Source organism: Cinclus cinclus, chromosome 2 (assembly GCF_963662255.1).
Source record: "Cinclus cinclus chromosome 2, bCinCin1.1, whole genome shotgun sequence".
NCBI classification, from domain to species: Eukaryota; Metazoa; Chordata; class Aves; order Passeriformes; family Cinclidae; genus Cinclus; species Cinclus cinclus.
This window is the reverse complement of record NC_085047.1, coordinates 1,575,590-1,601,483: the sequence shown is the minus strand read 5'-3', so window position 1 is coordinate 1,601,483 and position 25,894 is coordinate 1,575,590. Positions and strand designations below refer to the sequence as shown.

The window sequence follows — 25,894 nt, the reverse complement described above, 5'->3', positions numbered from 1 at the left end:
GGAAGTGAAACAATAGTTCTTCCACTTGCACAAGTCCTCTCTGCACTTTTAAGGGAGTTTTACAGGATCTTAAAAGAACTGGTAGCACTGAAACAATAAAAGAGATTTATAGAAGAAAATGGAAATCTCTGCGGACTTCAAAATTACTTTATCTTAATGCTATTTTTTTTTGTTAAGGGGCAGACTTTCCATTTTAAAAAAGGAATCCCATGGGTGCTTCTAAATCATTCCAGAAAGTTTGAAACAATACTGTGGACGTAAATTGATTTCTTACAGTGATAATATTGGTTCTGCTTGTTCCAGAGGCTACAGAAATATGTGCTGATGCAAATGGTACCCTTTCATTTCTACAGGACACAGCAGTGCTGGGATAACATTCCTGAGCCTATTTAAGACTTGCAGCTACCATGTTAACTTCTTTTTCAATTCAGACAGAGCCACCAGGGGAAAGAACTCTTTGCAACACACATCCTATTAATTGAAGGGCATAAAGCAAATTATTAACTGAAAGCCACCAAGTCCTCAATTTGGGGTCATTTTTATAAACACTGCCAGGTCCAGCTGAATCTCATTTGTGCAAGTCATGTTTGGAGCCTGCATTTCCTTTTGTTTTAAATGATCATTGAAAGTGCATGGGAAAAGTGATGGATGGCTATGCTGAAAACAGAGAAGTCAACACAGCTTCACAAAAACTCCCAACCATTCTAACAAATAAAAACCAGGGCTCACCAAAACATGAAGGTTCCAGCACTGCTGGAACTCATGCGCTTACTCCACTTAATTGCAGAAAAAAAACCAAAACCAGAAAGCAGAAGGCAGGGAATCCCAAGGAGAACCTCCTTACCAAAAAAATGTTGTTTAAAGGAATGTCAGTAATTCAGGCTTAAAAGGGAGATATTGGTTCAACCTGTGCACTTAAAGCAGGGTCAAGTATACCCAAGGTTGCTCATTCCCTGGAAGTCAGCCATATCTCTTCCTCTATCAGAGTCCTTAAAAACAGGCAAGGGTGTGGAAAAGCTACACTTCACCTGCAATTTTATAAATCAACCTCTCAAATTAACAAAGTGCTGCTGTAACTTGTGTTCTTACTGTCACCCACACCTGAGCAAAGGGCTGTTGCAGGGGAATGATGTAACAAAGTTTTTATTCAAACCTGCCAAATCATCACAAGAACTCTGATCAAGAACAAGAGCCAAATTACACAACTCCACTTCCTCGTGTCAAGCAAACTGGAAAGTACAGAAAAAACCAGAAAAGCAGCCTGATAATTACAACAGGATAAAAGAAACCACTGAAACCACAAAGACAAAGCACCAGCTTTTGACACTGTTCTCCTTCAAACACCAAAGCCCACATGAGCCATGACATGAAATATTTCTATAGTTTAGAAATACCTGCTGCTTCTGCCTGCTACCTTCTCCAGAATTTTTCTGAGTTCATAAAAAATGCAGCAGCACCTGTAACCTGCTCCTCAGCTCTGGCACAGGGTGACCAGAGAAGCTGTGGGTGCCCCTGGATCCCTGGAATTGTTCCAGGCCAGGTTGGAGCAGCCCTGGGAGAGTGGAAGGTGTTCCTGCCCATGGCAGGGAGTCGTAACTAGATGGGCTTTGAGATCCCTTTCAACCCAAACCATTCTGTGATTTTGAAAAATAAGTTTTCGTTCCCTCTTTCTTCCTTTCTTTTTCACTTTAAATAATCCCAGGACTATTTAAAGGGTCCAGCACACCTGCTTTTCTTTTTTTCACGTCAATATTTCCTCATCGGAAGTTGCTGCGTAAAGTCATTCTTTGAGGTGGTTCATGAGGGGACCTTAGAGAATTAAGAGCACAGCATTAAAAAATGATAAAGTTTCTAAAAGGACGAATATCAAAACAGTCCTGATTCAACTTCAACCATCATCTTAGACTTCCCTCTGACCTCAGTTTGAAGTAAAAACCTAAGCACCAGGCAGACAACTGACTTTTAAAAGGGTTTATGGAGTGTTTTTCACACTCGGGTGATGGCAACTCTTCCTAAGAAGCCTGTCAGGAAACTGGCAAAGAATAAAACATTACCAGGCTTTATTTAGTCTGTGCTTTTGAAGGGTTTTAATTTTACTGCAGAGATTGAAAGGGCCATACAGGACAGATAAGAAGAAAGGCCAAAGCATTCGATTTTTTTCTGAACAGAATGGCTTTGCTCCTTATTAACTGGTGTAACTGGAAAACCAGGAAGGCACTGTAGGAACAATTCTTCATCCTGTTAAAAAAAGCTGGAAGCATTTTGTATTTTCTTTCCAAGCATCCCCGTTTAGTCTGTGATGGCTTTCACACTTAAAAACACAGCAGAGCCCTTCACTTTTTCTTCACTGCATAAATATGTTGCAAAATAAAGTAACATATTCCAAACCACTGAATATTAGCAGGAGCTATGTGTACCAGGAACCCTGCCTATGAAAAACCCCTTTTGTTGCCTGGGACAGAAAACGAAACAAAGCCACAAGGTGGATTTGTGATTCATCTGTCACAGGACAGCACCAGAGCAGCATTCCAGAGCCAGGAACAAACACAAGGAACAAACCCAGCAGCAGCTTCCTCTTGGGAGCAGCCCAAGGTGCCTCAGCCCAGCACACATCACACTTTCCCAACAGGCTGGAAATACCTCCTGCACGCATAGACCAACGCTGTGGCTGCAAAACATCCCCACCCCTCCTTTCTCCAACAGCAGAACAGCCTTTCATTGGATTTTATTGTCACCAAGCACTGAAGATCCATTCTCCAGACTGTCAGCAGGACATGCTGGGCAAGAACTCTACCTGCCTCTGTTCAGCTCAACTCACACAGGATGTCAGGACCAGCCTCTGATGTCCACAACGAATAACAACCATGATTCTATTTTATGTTAAGACACCTTTTAGCCTATTGAAATGAAAGGTAATGTAATATAAAGAGAAAACAGATGTGAAGAGGCAGCTGTATCAGCTGAGTTTTTAACCCACTATTTATCAACGCAGCCAAGTCGATGTCAGGGCTGAGAGTAAAATCTCATGTTTTTTAGGAAAGTGAACACTGTCTGCACATGCAGATGGTGCAGAGGGATTTTTGAGACTTCAGTGCCACAACTCCAACCCAAAGGCAGCAGCTGGGTGCATGTCATGGCCAGGGACTGGGTGTGCTCCAGCCAAGCCAGAGGCAACAGAACCCACACAGCTCCATTCCAATTCTGGAAACAGAAACTCCATGAAAACCAAAGCCCACAGAGAAACTGTTTGTGATGGATGCAAATAGAAACAGCCTCTGACACATCTGTCAGTGTTATATACAGTACTACAGCCAAGTACCAGCTGAAAAGTTTTCATGTGTTTTTTTCTATAGTCAAAGATTTTATAATTTTTGGGGAACAACTAGAAAAAAACAGGCACTAGGTTCAAAATCTGAACATTTTTGAGGAGATACTTGATGTGATTCAGAAATGTGGAGAGCCCTGAGCAGTTCAAAGATCAGCTCAAGGGCAGCTAAATGAGGAAACACTCACAGACAGCACACTACAGGAATACCTAAGGACTTACTAATACTGAGATAAAAGGCACATTTTTAGATTAATCACAACACAGTAGCGAAGATGTTTAGTTTAGACACTGCAGCTGCTTATAGCATGCAATACAGACTGGGTCACACCACCCTTCAACCTATTGAAACAAAAACTGTGCTGGAATGAATGGTGGAACTCCCTTCCAAGATCCTCCCTTCCAGTGATGGCACCTAGAGATTAGAAACACTGCACAGGTGTCTCCATTTCTTTATCCTTCACTCCATTTTCCAGTCCTAGCATCTCTTTCAAAATGGTAATGGCTATTTACAGTTCTTTATACTGTAGGCAGCAGTTTTTCCCCCAATTTACTGCATTTCTCTTTTTAACATTGATTTCATGTGCTCTTTTCTGCCTGGTCAACCAAAATTGGCAAGATCTTGCTCCATTTCTCAGTCATTGTACATTTGCTTATACTGAACGATTCCTCACCTTCAATAGGTCACCTCTCTCTCCAGCACCTTCTCCATTTGTATTAAATCATTCTGCTAAATAAAATAATCATTTTTTCTGTACTTCATACAGTGTGGTTCCATCAGGAATTTCAGGAGGAGAAGGAGAAACCAGGACCCTGGCAGAAAATCCCATTCCGGATTATAAACTGCTGTTCCTACTATGTTTATTTATACATTTAAGCAGTTTCATACTTCATACTTTCATACTTTACATCAGAGCTCCTGGATGAAGGAAGGAATATGAGTCCAGTGGTGCAATATCCTTGATTTTCCTGAAGGTTTTCCCTCTCTCTCTCTCTCTCTCTCTCTCTCCTAAAATCTCCAGTAGCCACTTCAGTTTGGGACCATGCCTGTGACTTTCTCTGCCTTGCTCCAGAGAATGACCCCATTCCCAGGACACCTGGGTGTGTTCCCAGGGAATTTTCCTCATGACCAACAGCGCAAGAGACCCAAATTTACAGCTCTTCATTAAAAACACGCTTTTGTTTACCAGACAAAGAGATTCAACTGCTATAAATATCTGAGAGATGCAGAAAAATAAACCCTGAGTGTTGTCCTTTCCTTCCAGAGTAATTTGGCTGGATGAAAGCACTTAGGCTTTCAGTGAATCACAATTATTTATATCAAAGAACAAGTTGTAAGGGCTTTTTTTCTGTATTAAAAAAAAAGATTCAGCTTGAGAAAGGCTTGGAAAAAAAAAGCCAAGGCTATTTGCTCATTTAAAAAAATTATTTCAAGCATCCTTTTTGTTTGTTTTGTTGTGAACATATTCAATTCCCTTCTGGAACTGCTCCCAAGTAAGAGCATTAAGTGATGACAACCAACCATGCATGTAAGTATGGAATTATCTTATGTAAGCATCAATTAATAATTTTATCTGCACCAGCAGATAAGTAATTTTTTACAAGCATTTCCATGTACTAAACATTTAGTCAGCACAAACAGAGAAGCACACACACACACACAGGGAAAAACAGGAAATCCTTTGGTGCTCTCCTTTTTTACATCACTTACCTGCTTTTTGTATCAACATATCGATATTTCCCCTCCCCAAAATGCAAAGGCATGCTGATAATTCAGGGATTTGTTATAATTCTATGCTATTTCTCCAATAAAGCAATTCAAAATGCAAATGACAGAATTCTAAGTCATCCTGCCTGGAAATAGTTTGTAAAGAGCAAAGTAAAGTTTGAAAATGTCAACATGTGAAATGCAAAGCAGGTAAAGTGTGAAGCAGATGATTCTACAATTGATCTGTAACTCTCAAATTCAAAAGACACAGGAACAGAGTACAATTAATTAATTCTAGGGTGATATTTAAGAAAAAGCAACTGTGAGCAATCAGATTTGAACTTTTTAAAGTGTGTCATTTCCTCTGAGTTCAAGTAGCTACTCCTGCCTTGACCTGGCAAATTGCCACTAAAATCCATAGTGTGGAAACCAAGATATTTAATAACTCTAGCTCATTAATTACACCATAAAGAAGCGTTCTGACCAGATACAAAATAAAAAGGATTATGGGATATGGTACTAAAGAACTAAAAAAAAAAAATCTCCAGTTTCCTTACAACAGGAAAATACAGGGCTTAGTTTGACAGACCTGACTCCTTCATCCAAGGGAGTTTTATCCAACTGAGTTTTTCAGAAAAGAAACAAATGAAATAATGAAAAGTGACTGCTCAGTTTTGGGGCTTGAAAGCTGGTTGCACGTTTTTCAGACATCACTGCGTTCACCATCTTTCAGACATCATCTACCTTCCCTCTCACTCGTGGCAGTTCACTGGAAAAGTCAGTGCAGGACTTTGTACCCTCACAGATTTTCCCAGTTCCCAGAATTCAGCTTCCTTACCTTCATGATGTTTACTAGGTCTGTTTGATAGTAGCGATCCTGGTGTGCATTGGCAGCTGCTAAAGTGAGGAGATAATCATTCCTGGCATGGATAGCCTTGGAATTGCACTCCGATCGTCGGGCTTTTAACTGCAGCAAGTGAAAACACAGCTCAGAAAAAGAATCTGAATGACCAAGCACACATCAATAACAAATTAATAGTGTGTGTATGTGTTAATACAGTGAAAACTTTCATAGCCTGTAAGTCTTCCTAGTGATGAGGGGATTCCTGATGGATTTTTCTCTCCTGCAACTGGAATTTCACGTGTGGTCTTCAAAGAACAGTTTTAACTCTTATTAGGAAAAAAAAAATTCCTTGCCTAAATTCCATATATAATTCTATACTCTGCCCAGAGAATGCTCTTAGCTCATCCTTTGTCCTACCAATTTCCCTTCCAAGCTGTCCTTCACCTCTGCATTCCTGTCAATTTGGGGTATACGCCTCATGACATGGGCAGCAAAATCCAAGTTTTATACTCACCTTCACACTTGCCTTCTGCAAGCTTATTCTCGACTGAAAAAGACTAAGTTTGGACCTGGAACAGAAATGAGCAGAGGAAATTCAATTACTGCCTTACAACACTTCTACAAAATATTTTTTAGCTGTCTGGAGGATGGTGGTTTAAAAAGTAAACAAGAAAACAAAATCAAGTCAACAGCTATTTTAATCTGAATAACACTGCAGTATAAATCTGCTCCAAAACTCCCAAGATCAAATTTTTGGTTGTCTTTGTTTGTCTATGTTTGTTTACTTTCTTCAGGTATTATAGGTAATTTTATTAAAGTTCTTTTCATCATCCCTCAGAAAGACAGAAAGGATCGCTAAAGAAACCATCACTCCATTCCCTGAGAGCAGTTCTGCTTAACTTCTAACAACAAAAATTAAAGAGAAAAAAAAGAAAAATGGGTGAAGTAAACTCCCATAAAACAGGCCAGACTCCAAACCCAAAACACGTGTTACTGGTTTTCCTGGAAGGAAGGAAATCACCCTCTTTAGGATGTCAAGGAACAGAAAAAACCTAAAGCCTCAAGAATTTATCTCAAAAAATGAAAACCAGAGTCCTGTTGCCTTTCCCCCTCTAAATGGACTGATATCAAATTTGAGATGTGGACAGAATAGGAAGTCAGGAGGCTTTAATATCAAAAAAGTGCCAGCTGACACTCTGTCCATAGAAAACGCCAGTTTAAAGCTGTTACCTGAACTTCCTTCCTACACAAACCAAAATAAACAAGTTTTAATTTCCTCTCAGGGTGTGCTTGAAATAGCTAAAAAAATGTATAGAAGCAAAATGCAAAGGAAACCTGGCGGAATCTTGTTGAAAGCCAAATATCAAGTGCAAAAACTAATACAAATGTGCTTTTTGGGGCTGCAATTATTTCTACATATGCCATTATAAAAACATACTTGGCCTCAATATCAGCTTTCTCCCGCACCGCCTGAGCCATCTGTTCAGTCTCAAAATATTTCTTTTTGCCTTTAGCTAAATCTTTGACTGTCTCCTGCAATTCAGCTTGGATCCTTGTCAGCTGGTCCACACACTGAAAAAAAGGATTCAGGAAAGAAAGTATTACTTTTTTTTTGCATCCAAATAATATTATCATCACTGTTTAGCTGCTTTTTATGGCATTTTATAGGGAAGGATGCAGTCTTCAAAGTCACTCTTGGTCAATTATTCATGGAGGTCTTTTAAAACTGATCAGAACACAAAACCTTCTGCCTTCCTTTCTTTCTGCTGCTGTTTAAACTGTTATGATAACCCACAAATTAAACATAAAAGTTCTGAAAGGTTTGGATGCAGTAATTAGTTGAAGTCATCAGAATACAACTGGGAAAAATTCAAAGGCAATCTACTGGAAGTGATACCTAAAAAAAATATTAATCTCTCCTTCTTTAAAATTTAAAACATGAGGCAAAAGCTGCCACATAAAACAGAACAAAACAGGAAGAAAAATTATTCTATTCAGCAATTCTTCAGACACCCTGCCAGCTTAGGAAAAACCCCAACAAAGTGGGAAAGGATCTCTGCTAAGCAGGATCTAGGTAAGAAAACCAATGTGAATCATCAATGTCTAGAATTAAAACTCCCTTTAGAAGAGATTACTAAAGATTTTCTTTTACCCAAACTGGATTAAGCACACAGGAGATTGATAGTCCAGTGAATTTCCATTTAATTACAGACATCACAGGCTGGATGTGGTCAGTGAAGGCTTCAGCAGCACTTGGTTCAAGGAAACCAAATTGCCTTTGAGTCCTTCCAACACCACCCCAAAGGTCCCGGCCCTTTTCATACCATCATCACCCCCCTGGCTCCCCTCATTCCAGGTGCCCCGGGGCTGAATACCCCTCCAAAACACCTGAACTTTTTCATTACACTAATTATTAATGCATGTAACTTCCTTGGGGAGCACTGCAGGGCTAACGAGGCGCTGCAATCCAACAACCTAACATTAACTTGCTCCTATTGCACTGCTCAAAAATAACACCCAGCCTCCTGTAGAAAACTAACTGGCAGCCAGCAGGAATTGCTGGTCTTCTCACCACACAACCCTGCTCTCCCTGAAGCTGACAAATTGCTATAAAGCACAGAAAAATTCCCACTAAAGCCACTGTTTGATGTGTGCAGAACAATAAAGCAATGGGCTCCAGAGGGTGCATTCCCTAGAGGCTGGTTCGGGGAGTGGTGGAAGGCAGAATTTGGATGTTTGGAGACCTCTGTGCGCATCACTGAAAAATGAAAGGTAAAAAAAATCTGTATATAACGGATGGCTGACAAAGACCTAAAAGCCTGTGAAAAGGACTGGGGGTTTGTAACATCAGTGGGGATTCTGATGCCTAAAATCTCTTGCCAGCATCAAAGAATTAAAATATCAAATAACCCCAGCTGTTAAAAAGATCATTTGAGAAGAGTTAAATAATCTTGGATTGCATCCCTGTAGGATAAAAAATTGTCAGGAGACTGGATGCCGCTTTAGATGGGTATTCCCATGTAACCTTACAAGGATTTTGCTGACTGAATTTTAATTTTGTTAAGCTTTTGTCTGAATGGAGGTCAGAACAATTCTTTCTCTGTCCATTATGTATCTGTTTGGGAATTCAAAGGGAAGGGTGAGAGACTGCACTGTGTAAAACAATAAACTGGTTGTGTAGGCAAATTAATCCCACCAAGAAGATGATAATTCCATGTTGTAGGAAAAGCATATCACTGTTAGAATACTCTGAACCAGAACGCTGCCCTGATAATTGTAATAACTTGTTCTGCTGATTCAAAAGTGCAGGAATAAAGGAATTTCTGTGACTTTTAGAAGATCCCACTTCTGCTGCTGACTCATACACACTGAACTACTACCACCTGCAGAAGACTAAAGTACAATTTTTAACCAGTAAGAATGCCATAAAATTGCCACAGCGTTATTTGGAAAGCTGCACATGAAAATAAAATTCCACAGGGCAGTAAAACAGCATTAATGAAGTTAATTTTCCCCTCACAAAACAGACATTGCACGTGTTTCTCAGAGTAGAATAATTTGTTCAGAAACTGAGAGCTGGCATTACAGGTACATCTATTTAAATTTATAACTGACTATTTTACAAAATACTACCCTAGAACACAGAACTAGGGATGTTTTGGGTCCTTGATGTCACTTTGTAACAAGGACAGCTAAAATGCCCGTTGTTTTGGTGTTTTTGGGTTTTTTCTTTTGGTTTTTTTTTGGTTTTTTTGTCATTCAGGAGACACTTTCCACTATTCCAGGTTCCTCCAAGCCCCAGTGTCCAGCCTGGCCTTGGACACTTCCAGGGACCCAAGGGCAGCCACAGGTTCTCTGTGCCAGGGCCTCCCCACCCTCATAAATTACTTTCAAATACAACAAGCAATTAAATTAATATCCAGCTCACTGGAACTACACTGTTTTCTCTGCAGGGATAATTACAGATAATTAAAGCAGCTTTTGGAGCACTTACTTGTGATACTCTTACAGGAGGTGACTGGACAATCTCCACTCTCCATCCTGGAGATGGCACAAGCCATTCCTCCAGGTTTCAGATGGATCTTTTCTTAAAATCAGAACTTTTTCCAACAAAATCCACTTGCAATTGTCTCTGAAAACCCACTGCAATGCAGTTTCTACAGCACAGCGTGAGGCTTGCTGAGACGTGTTGGACCAAGTGGTATCACATTTTTAGAAGACTCATTTCCAAGCAGTTACAATTTGGGATAACAGCTCAGAATTTTGGTCCCTCTCCTACAAGCTGGATTTGTACATCTATAAGCTGAAGAGAATTTACGTATGTTAGAAGGGCCACAATAAAAGATTTCCTAAAACCCTTTTTTGCCTCAATAAAAATGACAACAGTGTAAAGGATTTATTAAAGCACAAATACCTTCTTCAGCTGCTGCTCCTTAAAGCACCGGACACTCCTGGCTGGTTCAGAAATTAAATTTTTATAGTTCTCACAGATATTGAGTCGGGACTGGGCCACCTGCATGGTGCCTTCTAAGAGTGCTTTCCAAACTGAGTACATGCTCCTAAAATAATGAAACACAGAGAGGGCATGGGAAGGAAGAAAGAGACGTCAGGTGTTCCACTGAAAATTCAGATTCACAGAATTTCCTGATTTGGAAGGATCCTCCACAAGGATCAGAATCCAGCTCCTGGGCCGGTTTATGTGACAGCAGCACACATTTTTCCAAGGACTGCTTTTAAAACTAAATCTGAAGCACAATCCTTTAGGCTGAACTAGCAAATATCTCCACTTTCAACAAAACTTTTAACGGAAGCTGTACCAAAAATAAAGATTTTCCCGCTTGTTCCTGTCTTGTGATTCAACTTGCTGCCAAGCATTTTGGCTTCAGCACTTGGTGATGGGTAGGGAGGGGTTTGGAGAAGATCTCTGGCACTGTGGAATCCCATGGCATGGAAGGGACTGGGTGTTATGAGAGTGTTTTTTATGTACACTTGAGACTGATTCAGTTTATTTCTTTCTAAACACACAATCGATGTGCTGAAAGTCCCAAACACAAATCTGGCAATTTCTTGCTGTTTGAAATAAAACTTGTTGGAACACAAAGATGACATTAAAACAAAGCATCTGAAAGCTTATTCCAAATATTTAGGAGGTGCTGTTCAAAGGCCTTCAGAAACTGAATTATTTCTGGTTTCATGCTTTACCCACCTCTCATGTTAATGAAATCAAGTTTTGTAAACAACCGTCTCTAGTTTTGCCTCCTCCCTGCTGTCAGATTTGATCTTCACAAAGAACAGCCTCATAAAATGAAATCTCCTCCTGCCTTTTCCTATGAAAAAATCCACACACTTACCCCTCCAACCTTAAAGTTATTTACTAAAATCTATATTCAGATACAAGCATTTATGCCCAAACAGACGTAAATTACAGTTGTTGTCCTGTCAAGCTGTTTTGTTTCTCCCATCTTCCTAAATATTCAAGTCATAAACACCTATTTAACACTAATTCCAGGAAAACAAAACCTCTTTTTTAACTGGCAATGCTCTACTACAAAGGAAAAAGAAAAATTAACTACAGAAAAGCCGTGATTCATTGTTAAGTAAAATAATGAGACATTTTGAAGTGATAAATACAGTAATTTTGAGACATCCAACTGGTAAATTACCTATAATCACTTCGTTCCTCAGCTCTTATCCCAAGCCAGTCCTTCTTTAAGTATTGGCTAGCCAGCTTCTGAATGCTCTGTTAAAAGAAGGGGGAAAAAAAGTTGTTTTTCTTTCTTTTTTTTTTTTTTAAAAAGGTAATTAAAATACAATTTCTGCTCTTATGTCAGACAAATGAAAACTCAAAGAAGCAAAAAGCAATCTACAGCTCCAGCAAATGTATAATGGCAGACTCAGAAGTGGGAATGCTGGAAGGGGAAGGGTGGAACTTGTCCCAGCTGTGAGAACCCCAATTTGTATTTCTCTGGATCAGGACAGGGGCTCCCAGAATACAGGAAACATTTGCTCATTTATGAGCCCACCCAGACATATCCAGCTCAAATCTGCTCCATTACTCAGAGGATTACACCAGACAAGAGATTGACAAATGCAGCTCATCATTAATTATTAATGTTAATTGCACCCTCCAGCCCCTGCGTTTCATTTTGCACGGTCTAAGGAAATCAATAACAACATTTTCATATTCAAGGTCAGAAAGCAGCAGGGTTTCATTTATAATCATACAAGGAATGGGGGCTGCTGCCACACCCACCCCTCCTCTGGTTGCTGATCCCATTTTCCTCAACAGATTACTTTGGAACTGGGTTCCATCATGCTGGAAAACACGATGTACACTGGAAACCATGGAGCTAGAGACGAGTTTGTGAACACTGAGCAGCATTCCTGGGTTTGGGCTCCTCCTGGGCAACCACAATGCCATGGAATGCTCCAGGCTGGGATAGAGGGGCTGGAAAAGGATCTGGGGAGGCCTCAGGGGAAGTTTAGGTTGGATTAGAGAAAATTCCTTCCCCATAAGGAAAAGGACAGCACAGCTGCTGAGGACAGTGGTGAGTCCCCATCCCCGAGGGATTGAAGAGCCCTGTGGATGTGGCACTTGGTGGTGGGACAACAGCTGGACTCGAAGACCCTGAAGATCCTTTCCAACCTAAACCATCCTGTGACTCTTCCAAAGAACCATCACCACAGAAACACCCTCCAGCTTTTAGTCTACGCAGCAAGGAAGTGGAGACCTGGGTGAAAATTCCCTTTCCAGCTAAGAATCAATGCCCCACATGTATTTTGGAAGAGCCATCCTGAGGAAGAGCCTGGGGTGAGACATCTTTGCCTCTGACCCACTCGACAAGAGGCACAGCCCAGTGTTATTTATTTACGCTTTTCATATAACGTTTAAGATGCAACAACCTTTTAATGACTCCCAGGAAAAAATAACAGAAGTAGCTCAAACAGCACAAGATTTTATTCATGTCTCACAGCCCACACAGCAGTAAAGTTTGTTACCAAGCTATGATTTGATCAATGTGTTCACACAGAAAAACTGCTAATGTTGCTAGTAGATCATTAGTAGCAAAGTCATGCTCCCTCGTATTTTTAAAACAATGCAAATTCTATTAGGTAGCTGTCAAAAAATCCCTGATAAAAGGAAAAAATAACATTTCCTTTAACCCTGGCAGAGCAATTTGTGATGGGGTTGGACCTTTATGAGATACCTCCACCTGGTGCTAATTCCATGTTTCCACCCTTTCCTCCTCAGACTCCACTAAAATATCTGCCTCAAGATGCTGAACAAACATTCACAAACAGGAAAAAAAAAAATCTCGCTGGCAGATTAGGACAAGCTCTGCCAAAATTAAGACGCAAAAAAGTCACAAGAGGGATAAATAAAGCTATTTTTGCCCGGAGAAATCCTATCACTGATGTCAGCAAATAAAACAGCGGGATTAACCATTTATTTCCAAACTGAACAAGCTCAGCAACCACTCAAAAAAGCGAAGAGGATAGGGAGGATAAAAGAATCACGGAATCTCCTGAGCTGGAAGGGACCCACAGGATCACAAAGTCCAACTGCAAGGTCCAGCAATCCCTGCGCATCCCTGAGAGCGTTGTCCAAACATGCACTCAGATCTGTATTTCCCAGGGCTGCAGCTCCTACTTGATATTTCGATATTCCCTATCACCAGACCTCACCTCAAGTCTATTTATTGATATTTTCTAATAAAGCCAGCTGTGACTGGTATTGGGGAGGAAAAAAAAAAAATTAAATATTTGCTATAATACAAAAGGAATCACCACTAGAAAAGGAAAGAGGGAAATGACCCAAATTAAAATATTATTAGAAGACTTTTTAAAAGTCATATTAATGATACTTTCCACAACAATTGTAAGATTTTTATCTGCAATAATAACTGAGAGGTGATGATGACAGCAGATGCCCAAAAAAGCTATTATTGATAGCAGAAAGCATGACAGATACAACTGATGTAACACTTGAGATTTGGAACTACCAAGCAGGCACACTCAGCGCTGCTTTTCATTTAGGTGGTTTTGATATCTTGCATCATTTTGATCGCTTCTCTTTACCACAGCAGCGTTCTGACATGATTTTTTTTTTCATTATTTTGTTTGCTAAGTCATCTTCTGTCAGGCAAACACTCCACAACAGAGAGGCTTTAGTATCTCTCTCTCCTTTGCTTCTTCTCTGAGAAAAGCAAATTTACTCCCAATTAAAGTGACTTCATGGAAGTGTGGAAGCCACTTTTACTAATCAACAGTTGCAAATTAACACTCTCCATTAGGAGCAAGAAAAAGTCACAGCTTTATTATGCATCAATTCCTATTATCAGACCCATCTATTGCTCATGTGCAAGAGAGGTTTTGTTTATTTTACTTTTAAATGGGAAAAAAAGTTGTACCATTGTCATTATTGTGAAGTGCAGGTACAGTGGAAAATTCTGTTTTATTTCAGTACTGCCGGTTCTTCCAAAATAAATCTGACAGCTACACCACTTGACTCTCTTGCCTCTGTAAAAACAGCCTCTGGACTGAAAGCAGATATTTTCAAACCCATATTTTTAGCTGTAAGACAGCAAGACTGTATGGACCACTCACTGGTGATTTTTGTGGGTCCCCTTCAGCTCAGAGTATCCTGTGAAATGAATGAAGTAATCTGTGAGGACTGCCTGAGGATTAAGGGAAATCATCAACACAGAGACTCCTCAAAAAAAAAATAGAGGACAAAAAACCCCCACACAACCAAAACGCAAAATGTGTACATTCTAAAGAACGCTTCTAACTACAAAAACGAAGGAATCAGATTTATCCAAAACAAGAATTTTCAGGCACTTCCTCGAAGTCCTTGGCTTTTTTTCTCAAACCAGTGAGATCTGACGCAACTTCAGGGAGCTCAGGGGGACTGACTCACTCAAACACAGCTATCTGGGGCCAAAAATTCAGGAGGCAGCTGTATCAATCACACAGATGTTTGCTTCACAGACTTCAAGAATAACCTGGAAGAGATTTTATGCCCCTGCCAACCTCTTGGAAACATTTGGACATGGAGAAGGGAGCAGAAAATGCAACACAGCCTGTGAGATGAGGACTCTGCTTCTCGAATACAGCTCAGTATCCACCTAAATTCTGGGACAGTCACTACAGTGTGTTTCAAGTGATATTTTATTTACCAGAGCAAGATCCAATAATGGTTTAATGAGAATGGAGGGACCCAGGCAGGGATTCCAGGCAGGATGTGACGTGGCTCCATTTGCATCACAAGCTGTCAACACAAGCTCTGTCAGACATAATTATTGTCCTGGGAGCTCACACGGGGCCTTAGGCAGCAGCACAAATGAAAATGAAAACAGTCCCTGGAACAGGAAGCACACGGACTTATCCAGTGCATCCTGGCACTTTCCAAAAGGTGCCCTGGCTGTTGATCTGCACTGCCTGTAACATGGTTAAGTGAGAGACAGAAGAGGTTTCTCTGTGCCTGCAGCATCAATTACAAAATTCCCTGGAAACATCAGGGAAGACTGGTTATCTAAGGTGAAGCTGCATCCATATCCATGCTGCTTCTCCTCCCTCAACATGGGATATTCCTTCCTACTGTCAGATGACTCCAGTTCCAGAAAATATGGGCATCCATTCATTCATTCATTCATTCACAGTTTTGTTCCAAGCTGCTTAATTTCTCTTTTTTTATTTTTAGGTATCTGAAGCATGACAAGAAAGCAAAGGAAACAAAGTGGGAAGCTAAAAAATTAATGTACAGCAGTTAAATATCACCTGAGGCACTCCTGCTAAACTCCTCCGGTTTAGCAAAGGAAACGTCAAAGCTCTTCTCATTCACTTTGTTCATTTGTTAGAACTGTTGCTTCATTTGCAGCATCTTCATTCTCTCCAAAACAACCTGAACGAGATATAATTTAACTTTTCCTCTCTCAGCTCTCCTAAAAAAAACAAAACCCTGGCACTAAGTTTGTCCCTTTTTTCCAAAGGTTTCACAGTTCTCAAAGACAACACTCACAGTGCTAAGACAGGAAATGATCAGAGGATAAATCCACTGCAGCCAAGCTGACTAGATCTAGAGACAATTTCAGATTTATTCATCAAAATATCCTCTAACCTATTATATTCCTGACCTTTCATCAGGCCAGGATCCATAGCTAACCTAGGGATTAATTTTCTGTATTACTTGGCTCAAAACCAGTGTAGGAAGTTTCTTTCTCTGCCTTATTATGAGTCTCCCATATTATGAACATCCTGACAGATTTTAAGTAATAAAACCATACTTTACTCAGCTTCCAGCTGCTGCTTCTCTGAATTCTCCTGTCTTTGGCTTCCAAATTTCAGGATTTCAGGTATTAAGAAAAATTAATTGCCATCTCCATGATGTGGCATGCGGCTAATCACAGATACTTCCAACTTTGAGCAGGTTACAAACCAGAATAAATCTAGCTACACCAACCAAGCTCAGTATTCATGTGGAGAAATTATTTTCACCTTCTAAATTACATATTTTAAATTGCTACACTAGGGATGTGTTCCTATTTGGAAACATTCCAGGTTATTTTTAAGGCCTTTTGCTAAATGACTCCTTTAAAAAATGTCTGCACTGATGTTCTTACTGCACCATCCAGTATTTATCTAGTGAGTGTATTTCAGGCAGCCTGAAGTTTAGGGAATCTCTTCTCACAATTTTTAGCTCTACAACCCCTGAGGAATTACAATAATCCAGGCAAATATAAATCCCCCAGCTTTCCAGGCACCAAGTGAAGAAGTCTGAGTAAAATTCCCCCCATCTTCGAGCGTGAAAGTGGGAAAACAGCAGAAGACTGATTTTATTTTTCGAAACACAAGAAGCTCCTGTTTAAACCATCTACAATTATACTTTCTTAGACATGAAATATTTTTTCCTAGATTGTAAAACTGCTCTACATAAACTCAGAGTTCTTTTTTGAGAGTTGGCTTTCTTTAAGTCCCTATGAAACTGTTAGAAAACCTCAGGAAGGGGCAGAGCCTCAGGTTGTATTACAAGATACCCGGAGGTTTCCTCCACATCAGCTCTCCCTGGAGCCAAAGACACATCAGCAGCTCTGGAGAAGAAGTCTGCCTTTTGGTTCAAAAGGCAGTGCTTCCTGAGCAAATCCCACTTCTAATAGATAAACCAAAGTCCTGGATCACATTTCAGATGGGGAACCACTGCTTTACATAGCTCCTTTTAAACCAGATTTCTTTTCCACCCTACTGCACAAGACAATGTCATTTTTGGCTGAGTTAATTTTTAACTTTAAGATAAACTTTTAACAACTTTGGACCTTGATCTTTAGACACATCTTCTAAAACTTAAAATAGGGAAATTCATGAGGTTCCACAAGGCTAGTTGCAAAGTCTTGCACATGGGTCAGGGCAATGACAAGACACAGGGAATGGCTTCCCAGAGGGTAAGTTTAGATGGGATATTGGGAAGGAATTGTTCCCTGTGAAGGCAGGACGGCCCTGGCAGAGGGTGCCAAGAGAAGCTGTGGCTGCCCCTGGACCCTTGGAAGAGTCCAAGGCCAGGCTGGACAACCTGGGATAGTGGAAAGTGTCCTTGCCCAGAGCAGGGGGTTGGAATGAGGTGATTTTTAAGATCCCTTTCTGAAATTAAAAGACTGAAGTGAGTGATGGCAAACTACCTGTATTCCTCCGTAACACACATAATTCCAACTAAAGTTTCTCAGGACACAAATACAAAATACCACCCAAATCCCACCAAATGATGACAAACCAGCACTTCTGCCATTCCCCCCAGAGAGGAACCACCTGCACACGGGCTGGACCCCCCAGCCTGCCCTGCTCAGGGACACCAATGCCACATCCTTCTTCTGTCCCACACCTCAGCTGAAGCAGGACATGGGGCACATGGCTGTCACCTCCTCACCACCATTGCCTGCTGGTTTCAGGGATCCCAGCCAGAAGGTTCCCTTTAATATGATTCTGGAGGAACTTCCGTGGGGTTTTAACCAGTGCTGCTGTCAGGTACAGGGGTTCTTCTCTCTTTGAACTGCTAAGAAATATCACTTTCAACAAGCACCAAACTGGAATGCTGTTAAGCCCTTTCCCCCCACCCAAATAGAAGCTCTGTGTTGCTGGACAGAAAGACAGGATCATGATGTGGAGCCTTTGGAAAAAAACAAAGCCCCAATTAGGACAAAAAAAAAAAAGTGTAGCTTCTCAAGTTCTCACCTTCTTCATAATTACCTCCTCAAGTTCTGTTTTGCTGAGTGAGACCAAAACCAGGTATCTCCCAGTTTTGTAATATGCGAGGAGTGTAGCAATAACTCCCAAATTTCCCATAATCCGAATCCTGAGTGGCTGATGAAGGATGGCAAAAACATTACCTTCCACAGTATTTTTTGGCTGGAGAGCACTATGCAGCCACTGCTCTGCTAAAGAGAAGGACCAGGATAAGATCTCCTAAGCAAAGTCTGAACTATGGATTAAAAATCCTTATTAACCAGTTTACTTGCCTCATGAGACCAGTTCAAAACGTTTGAACTAGCTCAAAAAGCAAGGAAGCACTGGAAGAGCTACACAGGGAAAGTCATAGTAAACCAGGAACAGTGAGTGACCTCTCTGTCTCGTTTCAAACAGCCACAAAAAGTTGTTTTTAAGACCAACAAGTCGTGGCTGCAACATTGTGGGTACTCTCATCCTCACTGTAGGACCTGGCACTGACCATAATTAATAGTGACCATAATTAATAAACCACAGCATGCATACGTTTGTTTGTTTGGTTGTTTTTTTTTAAAAATAATGCCATTCAGGAGGATTCAATTTTTTAAATATTTACTATTTTGAGAGAAACCTTTCTGAATTTGTTTCATTCTCCGCAGCACTACCACTGAAGCTGCCCTGTGGTATTTCTCCAGCAGGTCAGCATTTCCTATTCTGTGGGAACTTCTTAATTAAAGGTTCACATGATTACAAAGCACTAACACAGCTCCTGCTCTATGGAGCACAAAGCTGTTTTTTTCCCACCCTAAAACAGCTGGCAGATAACTCTGAAATTGGTTGTGCTTCACATAATATTTATCGATCAGTTTGTAAGTGGAAATGTTACTGCTCTGAAGTTTACCATGTTGAAGTTTCAAAATTAATTTTGAATTTGGTAATTAGCTTCCGACCTTGTCTATCTTTAGAATATGGAACCTGCAATTAAGTCAGGTTTTGGCATAAATTTAATTGTGAACATCATAAAAATAAAAAATCAGCCTTAAAACACAATGCCATATTTTTAAGGAGTTCAGTACATCTTGCCTGTCTGGAAAAATTTACATAAAGAAATTTTGCTCTGAAAGCATCACCACTATTCACAATTCACTACTCACTAATTAAATAACTTTTAAATTCATATTTCTTGTCCGTTCTGTTCAACACTAACCCCTAAAGGTCTACTTCAAGCCCTGCTGAAATCAACCCCCCTAATAGATGATAATAAAAATTGTGCACAGCCAATCAGTTTCTACAGCTTTATAAACTTACGCAGTTTGAGACCAATTAGCAAAGCTCCTTTTCCTCAAGTACCTCAGGGTACACATATTGGCATGGAAAAGAAATTCTGGGATGCTGCAGTCACACATTCCAAGTGTCACTGGTCCCACCACAGCACCACAATGCCTCAACCCACCCCACAACCACCACCAAAGATTTAAATTATCACAGTTTCTCTAAGAAACTGGTCCCTGATGCCAGTGAGCTTTAAGGTCCCTTCCAACCCAACCCATTCTACGATTTTATGAGGAAAGGTTTGCCACTGCTCCCCCAGTAATGCTTAGATCAGTAACATAATTAAATGCAGCACAAACACTATAACAGCCAGGGAATTTAATCCCTCACCTGACAATCTGGGTTTGCTCTGAACCCCTCAATCTATACTAAAAATACAGTTACAAATGTCAAGGGTGGAAGACAAAGAGACTTAAATTTCTAAAAAACAAATGAAGATGATTCACCTTGGCTGGACAGCTCTTCCAGCTGAACAAACAACCCAAGTGCTCCCTGGAAATCATAGAGACAAGTGCGCACGCTTCCACCCGCCAAGGAATTTTGGCACCACGATCCAATGATGGAAAACAAAGGTTTGGACTTCCTAAATGTAACAGCTGGATTGATCAGGCAGCTTTAGGAGGAGAAGAGTAAGAACGCAGTTGTACCTAACAATATTTTCAGCATTCTAAATCAGCAGACACCAAAGCCACATTATTCTTCTGGTTAGTAAAGTTGGAGCCTTGATGCAGCAAAAGGGACTGGAGAACTCATTGTTGCAGTGGAGAAAAATAAGAAGAAATAATTTATTTGTTCCTGGGTGAGGGGAATTCCAGCTAAGTGTTTTTCAGGAAGAACACATATTCATAGAAGACCAAAAAAAATGGTGGGATTGCATCCTGCAGGGAAATACAGAAGAAAGTGGTAACCTTAAAAAATATCAGGAGAAATGTGGCCAAGGACAGGTTTTCTTCCAGCAATCTGAGGCCATTCCCCCTCCTCCTGTCCCTGTTCCCTGGGAGCAGAGCCCGATCCTCCCCAGCCATCCCCTCCTGTCTGGGAGTTGAGTAGAGCCACAAGGTCCCCTCTAGCCGCCTCCTCTCCAGGCTAAGCCCCTTTCACAGGTTTTGTTTCTTTTTTTTTTTTTTTTTTTTTGAAAGAAGCCATTAAAACAAGTCCATTTTAGATCCTTGAAAACCCTAAAACTCTTTGAGGGCTTGTTTTTCCCATAGGGAAAAGGGAATAATGCCCATGGTAGCAGGGCAGCCACACGAAGGTTGCCATGAGAAGATCCCAGGTGAATGTAGTACACCAGAACCACCATTACTAATTAAACTGAGTCTAAAGAAGATCATTGATACCAACATTCCCAAACAAGGGGGCTATAAGGCTCACATCCAGCTTTCCACAAGCAGCTCTGATTCCCAGGGATTGCAGCCTTTTGAATTCCCTTCATTTACCACAGAAAATTTCCCACCTTTCCAACCCTCGACATTAACCCTGAAGCAGGAATTTAACTACAATATTACCTAGTGCACAGCACATTCCTTAACACCTCATATATCCTACAGGACACAGGATGTGACATCCTCATTCCTTTAGCTGAACCTTTAAAGCACTGCCTTATATTTCCAGGGATTTGCCATGGGTCTTTTTGTCCTTTAGAAACAAAATAACAGCAGAGACTGAAAGCAAAATTTAAGGCTGTAAAACACAGTTATGCAAACAATACAAAATTTTAAGTGATATTTTAGCCATCTTAAAACGTCTTTAATAGCATCTTAGAGGGTCAATTTGCTGTTTCACAGTATGGTAGTACTTTAAATCAAGGATATTATTTTTGAGAAAAAAGTCTCTATTTTCAACTGGACAGAAAAGCTGGCAGCAGTAACAGAAAGATGTTAAAGGCTGTGTTCATGTTCAAACATCTGTAGAAAAAAAGAAACCCTTCCACAACTCAGGATACAGGTGCCAAAGCACTCACTAAGGGGAAAAACACTCTATTAGAAAGCAATTTTTCTCTGAAGTTAGAAGGCAAGCCAACTCTACAAGAGCTGCCAAGAACATCAGAGTCCAACTCAGTTTGACTTTGTTCACACGGAAAAAAAAAAGAAAAAGAAAAAAATATAAAAGAAAAAGAAATTTCTTCCTGCTCACTTAAGAAAGAATTTAACAGGAACAATTCAGAAAACCAAAACATCACCAAGTCAATCTCTGCTCACAGAGATTGAAAACACAGAGAAGAGAAGCTTGACCTAGGGAGCTTAAAACACAAATTAATTCAGGCTCAATGTTTGCAAAGCACAGGTCCACCCGGAGGAAGTTTTGATGTAGAGATTTATCCATCTATTTCACATGTGAAACTCCCGGATTTGGAGTTATTAGACAAACAGAACGGGTGAGAAAAGGCAGTGCCCGGCGCCGGGGGAAAGGAACCATCTGGTCTCCACCGCGCCGACACAATAGGGAAGGGGTTGAGTTTGGCAGCTCGGCATTGGGAAGCATATGGTACATTTCCTCTGAACTGGGCATTTTCTGCCTTCCCCCACTTTGTGTCAGAACCCTCCCCAGCCCGTGTGGGGTTTGTGGGAAGCATTGTCGCGCTGAAAATGAAGGCACGGAGCGGCGCAGGGTCCGTCGTGTGGGGTTGTTCTGGAGGTGGTTGAGTGGGGAGGTGAAGCACAAAAATCTCTGCTGCCTCTTCAGATCTTCAAATTTTTCTGCTTTCTGAATGGATTGTGTGCCAATTTCTCATCAGAGACATACAGCGTCCACCTATCCTATTCTCAAAACTGGAAAATTCCCAAACCGCTTCCCGGGCAGGTCCCAAAAAAAAAAAAAGGGGAAGACTGAAGTCCTAACAAACTAAGATCATTTGGACCGATTTCCTTGGGCTCTTACCCTTAGAAAAGTGAAGGTTCAAATACCAGCAAACTAAGATTATTTGGGCCAAATTTCTTTGGTTCTTATTCTTAAAAAACAGCAAAGGCAATCCTTTATTTGTTTATCTACTGATAGTTAGGAGAGAAGCTCTTGAGCTATGAGTTTGTTTATGTATTAATAACATAAACCAGACAAGCCTGGAATTCAAAGTCTGTGGTGGTAACAAACATATTTTAACATAAAAATAGCCAAGTACAGGACTGAAATGAGTTCCTTAGAAACAGGTTTGTATTTCACACAAGTGTCTTAAGAGACAATACCTCAGGTGGTTTTGTCCACCTTGTTTAGAAAAAGGTTTTGCTACGACGATAAACAGAAATTCTCCATTACAGCTTCAGATAAGCAAATTAAATGACAGAAATGCAGACTGCAGCAAAACTTTCTGCTCTGGTTTCCGGGAGCACCAGTGCCCTGGGTATGGTCAGCACACTGTAACATCAGGCCAGGCAGAAGGACAGAGACCAAAACCTCCCAAAAATCAAATACGGCAACAACAACACTTCAAGTTTGAGGCAAAAAATTACATGAAAAGATTAACATAATGCAAATGAAGTCAGCCCAGGAGGGAATGAGACCATGTCAGTCTCCACCACACTGACCTAAGCTCATCAGCACCTTAATTTAACCCAAGATTACGGAGTAGTTACATGAAGTTGCACTATTTGACCCTGCAGTACATCAAGTATAAGGCATCCAAAGTGAAGCCCTGATGAGTACTGAGAATTCCAATCTTGTATCAAGCAGCAACTTTCTCTGTGTGCAGAGATCAGTAGATATTATTTTTAATCCTTGAATCTAAAAAAATACAAGCGGGAAAAAAATCCACAACTTCCATGGGTAAGTATTAGCAACTACAAGGTTATTCCAACAGGAAAAGCCCTGCCCAAAAATACCATAAATTATTCCTATTAAAAATGAAGCAGATGAGCTGGAGGGAAGGGGGAAACTGCAGATTCCAGCCCTTAAAGTAGAAACAGTATTATGCAAAGGGTTCTATTAAGCACACTCACAGAGCGAGCAGAGAGAAATAAAGTGGGAAGGTTGAAAGTTTTTAGGAGAAAACAGTGACATTTAACACTCATACTGCAAGAGATGCTATGTAATGAAGCTCCCCCAAAGTGAAGAGTCCTTGGAAAGTGAAGAATTCTTGGAAAATTATGAGTTTGATGGCAAAAAGGGAACACACAGAGTAACGTAGAGAAAAATGAGTCCATGTTGTTAATTCAGGAAACTGTGCCATTCTTCAGACTTCAATTCAAAGCAATAAGAAAGAAAACACAGGTCTAAACCCTGGATAATATCCTTACAACAATGGGAATATGCAAAAAAAACCCCAGCTATTGCATCTGGTCATCAAAAATATCTCCCAGCGTCTGTATGTATATATTTATTACATTTAAGTATCTATTGAGATGTATATCAACAAAATATTGATATATAATATATAAATATTTTTTTAATATACTGATATATAATATATAAAGAAGCTGCACATTGACAGGAGGTGAAATAGTCACATCCAAGAATATCAGCAACATATTTAACAAACATTTTCTTCTCCAGACAAATGCTTAACAGACTATCATTAGAAATCTCTCCTAACTTTTTAATTTTATAACATTTCTAGAAGAGCCAGTGGAGTCAGTTCCTACAAAGTGTTTGTAGGAACTCTGCACTTTATTACTGGTTCTTTCCTTTGAACATCTCCAGGCAAATGGAGACCCTGATTCTCCTGCATCTGAAAAGCCAGGTGGACTTTTCTCCTTTGATTACCAAAGACTGCACATATTGCTATTTTGTTAAATGCTAAATTACTAGTTGCTTCATGGGAAGGTGTCTATATGGTTCCTAAGTCACTCATATAAACACCAAGAATACTGAAATTACACCAAGATTACTGAAATCTAATAGATATGCAATTGCTTTCCTCCATTCTCCAGCACTACAGTTTCCCCAGGGAATACTGCATTTATTTTAAATAGTATATTAATATTTAAGGTGAAAGAACACTAACATGTCACCAAGTCACAAGCAAATTCAACAAAGAAGAATTTAAGAACAAGAATTGCTAAAAAATCCTGTTGTTCGCCTTCTGCTTCCCAAAGGTTTTTCCATATTCACAACGCACTGAATCTCTAAGAGAGCAGAGCAAACTCTTATATTTATGTAGCAAGACAAAGCATTAATTAATAGATGACAAAGTCATCTGGCTCTGTCGCTCTTCAAAAGGAAATAATTTCTAAGCTCAATCTCGGCCTCACAGAGAGCCCTGAAAGGTTAAACAAAACCCTCTTCAGTCAAAACGCTTACAACCCTTAAGACAGCAAGCTATAAATTATTAAGTAGCTTGTCTAATTGCTTCATGATGGCATCCAAAGATTCCAGTCCCCCCTACCCCCATCCCAAGACACAATTCCAGCTGGATGCACTTTCAACACAGACCATTATTCACCAGAGTCCGCTCTAATGTTAAAATGGGGTACCAGAGGTCAGGCTCCTAATCAGAAAACAAAGAGTGAGATCCCATACCCACATAACATCCTAAATCTTGGAGCTCCATCAGCAAGCTGACAACTGGAAAACCTAGGAAACCTCATCAATAAGTGATGGCGAAAGGGATCGGATTGCACTCGACAGCCCCACTTTAAACCCTCCAAATTCAGTCATATCTGGAGAAATGCTCCCATGAACACTGTGCTGATACACAGCTGTAAATCAGAAACTTGGGCCATTAATTTGGCAACTTGCAGGTCGTCACTCAGTGGGCAAGAGTATAAAATGTGAAATCAATCCCCAGTTATTACAGGAGAGATAGGCAAAGCAGGAAAAAGATCAGCAAAAGATTAAAAAAAAATACGTCCAATTCATCAACACGCCCCCATTTTCCAATTCACTGGTTTGCTGGGCTTTAAGCACCACATTTCTGACACAGAAAACACACCTTTAATTGCACAGGGTTTACCAACCTTAGCAGGGGTAGCAAATCAAACAAAACAGCTCTTTTTAAAAATCGGGATATAGCAACAGCACTCAAAATTTTAGCAAATGCATTTATAAATCATCCATTCACACAAAATGAAAAGGGATCTGCAAATTTTAACTGCTGAAGGAGGAAGACTTGGCTTTAAACTTCTTAATTTATAGACATCCAATATTTATTCCTTGCTGCCTATAATGACATCATTTTTTACTCCAGCAAAACACAACTGCCTGATTTTAATGTTCTCTCTTGGCAAAAGATCCATGGCAGATTCTTTGGCAGATATTCCAAGCTTGTTTTAAACCAACACTGCTGACTGACAACTACATGAGGGACACATCAGCCTCTTCTTGAGCAGTTGCAGACCAAACTCCATAATAATTCCAGTAATATTCCAAACCTGATACCACTGACACGTAAATCAATTACGGTGAGGTACAATGTTCACTAGAAGCATTTCCAAGTGATTGCTAACTAAGGGAAATAAAAGAGCAGGAGGAGCTCTGGACCCAGTCCATGGGACAAGTGGACCAGGAACAAGCCAGAAGCCAAACAAGGTAGGACAATGTC

General features: G+C 40.3%; 1 protein-coding gene across 1 annotated transcript in view; it reads right to left on the bottom strand.

Annotated features, from left to right (window-relative positions):
- Positions 1-25,894, bottom strand: part of FCHSD2 (FCH and double SH3 domains 2) — a 118,826-nt gene that overhangs the window by 45,802 nt on the left and 47,130 nt on the right. Inside the window, exons 4-8 of the mRNA XM_062511177.1 lie at positions 11,541-11,617; positions 10,292-10,436; positions 7,316-7,449; positions 6,392-6,446; positions 5,872-6,000 (exon numbers count right to left, since the gene is read on the bottom strand). Coding sequence (XP_062367161.1) covers positions 5,872-6,000; positions 6,392-6,446; positions 7,316-7,449; positions 10,292-10,436; positions 11,541-11,617 — 540 coding nt within the window. The remainder of the gene's footprint in view (positions 1-5,871; positions 6,001-6,391; positions 6,447-7,315; positions 7,450-10,291; positions 10,437-11,540; positions 11,618-25,894) is intronic.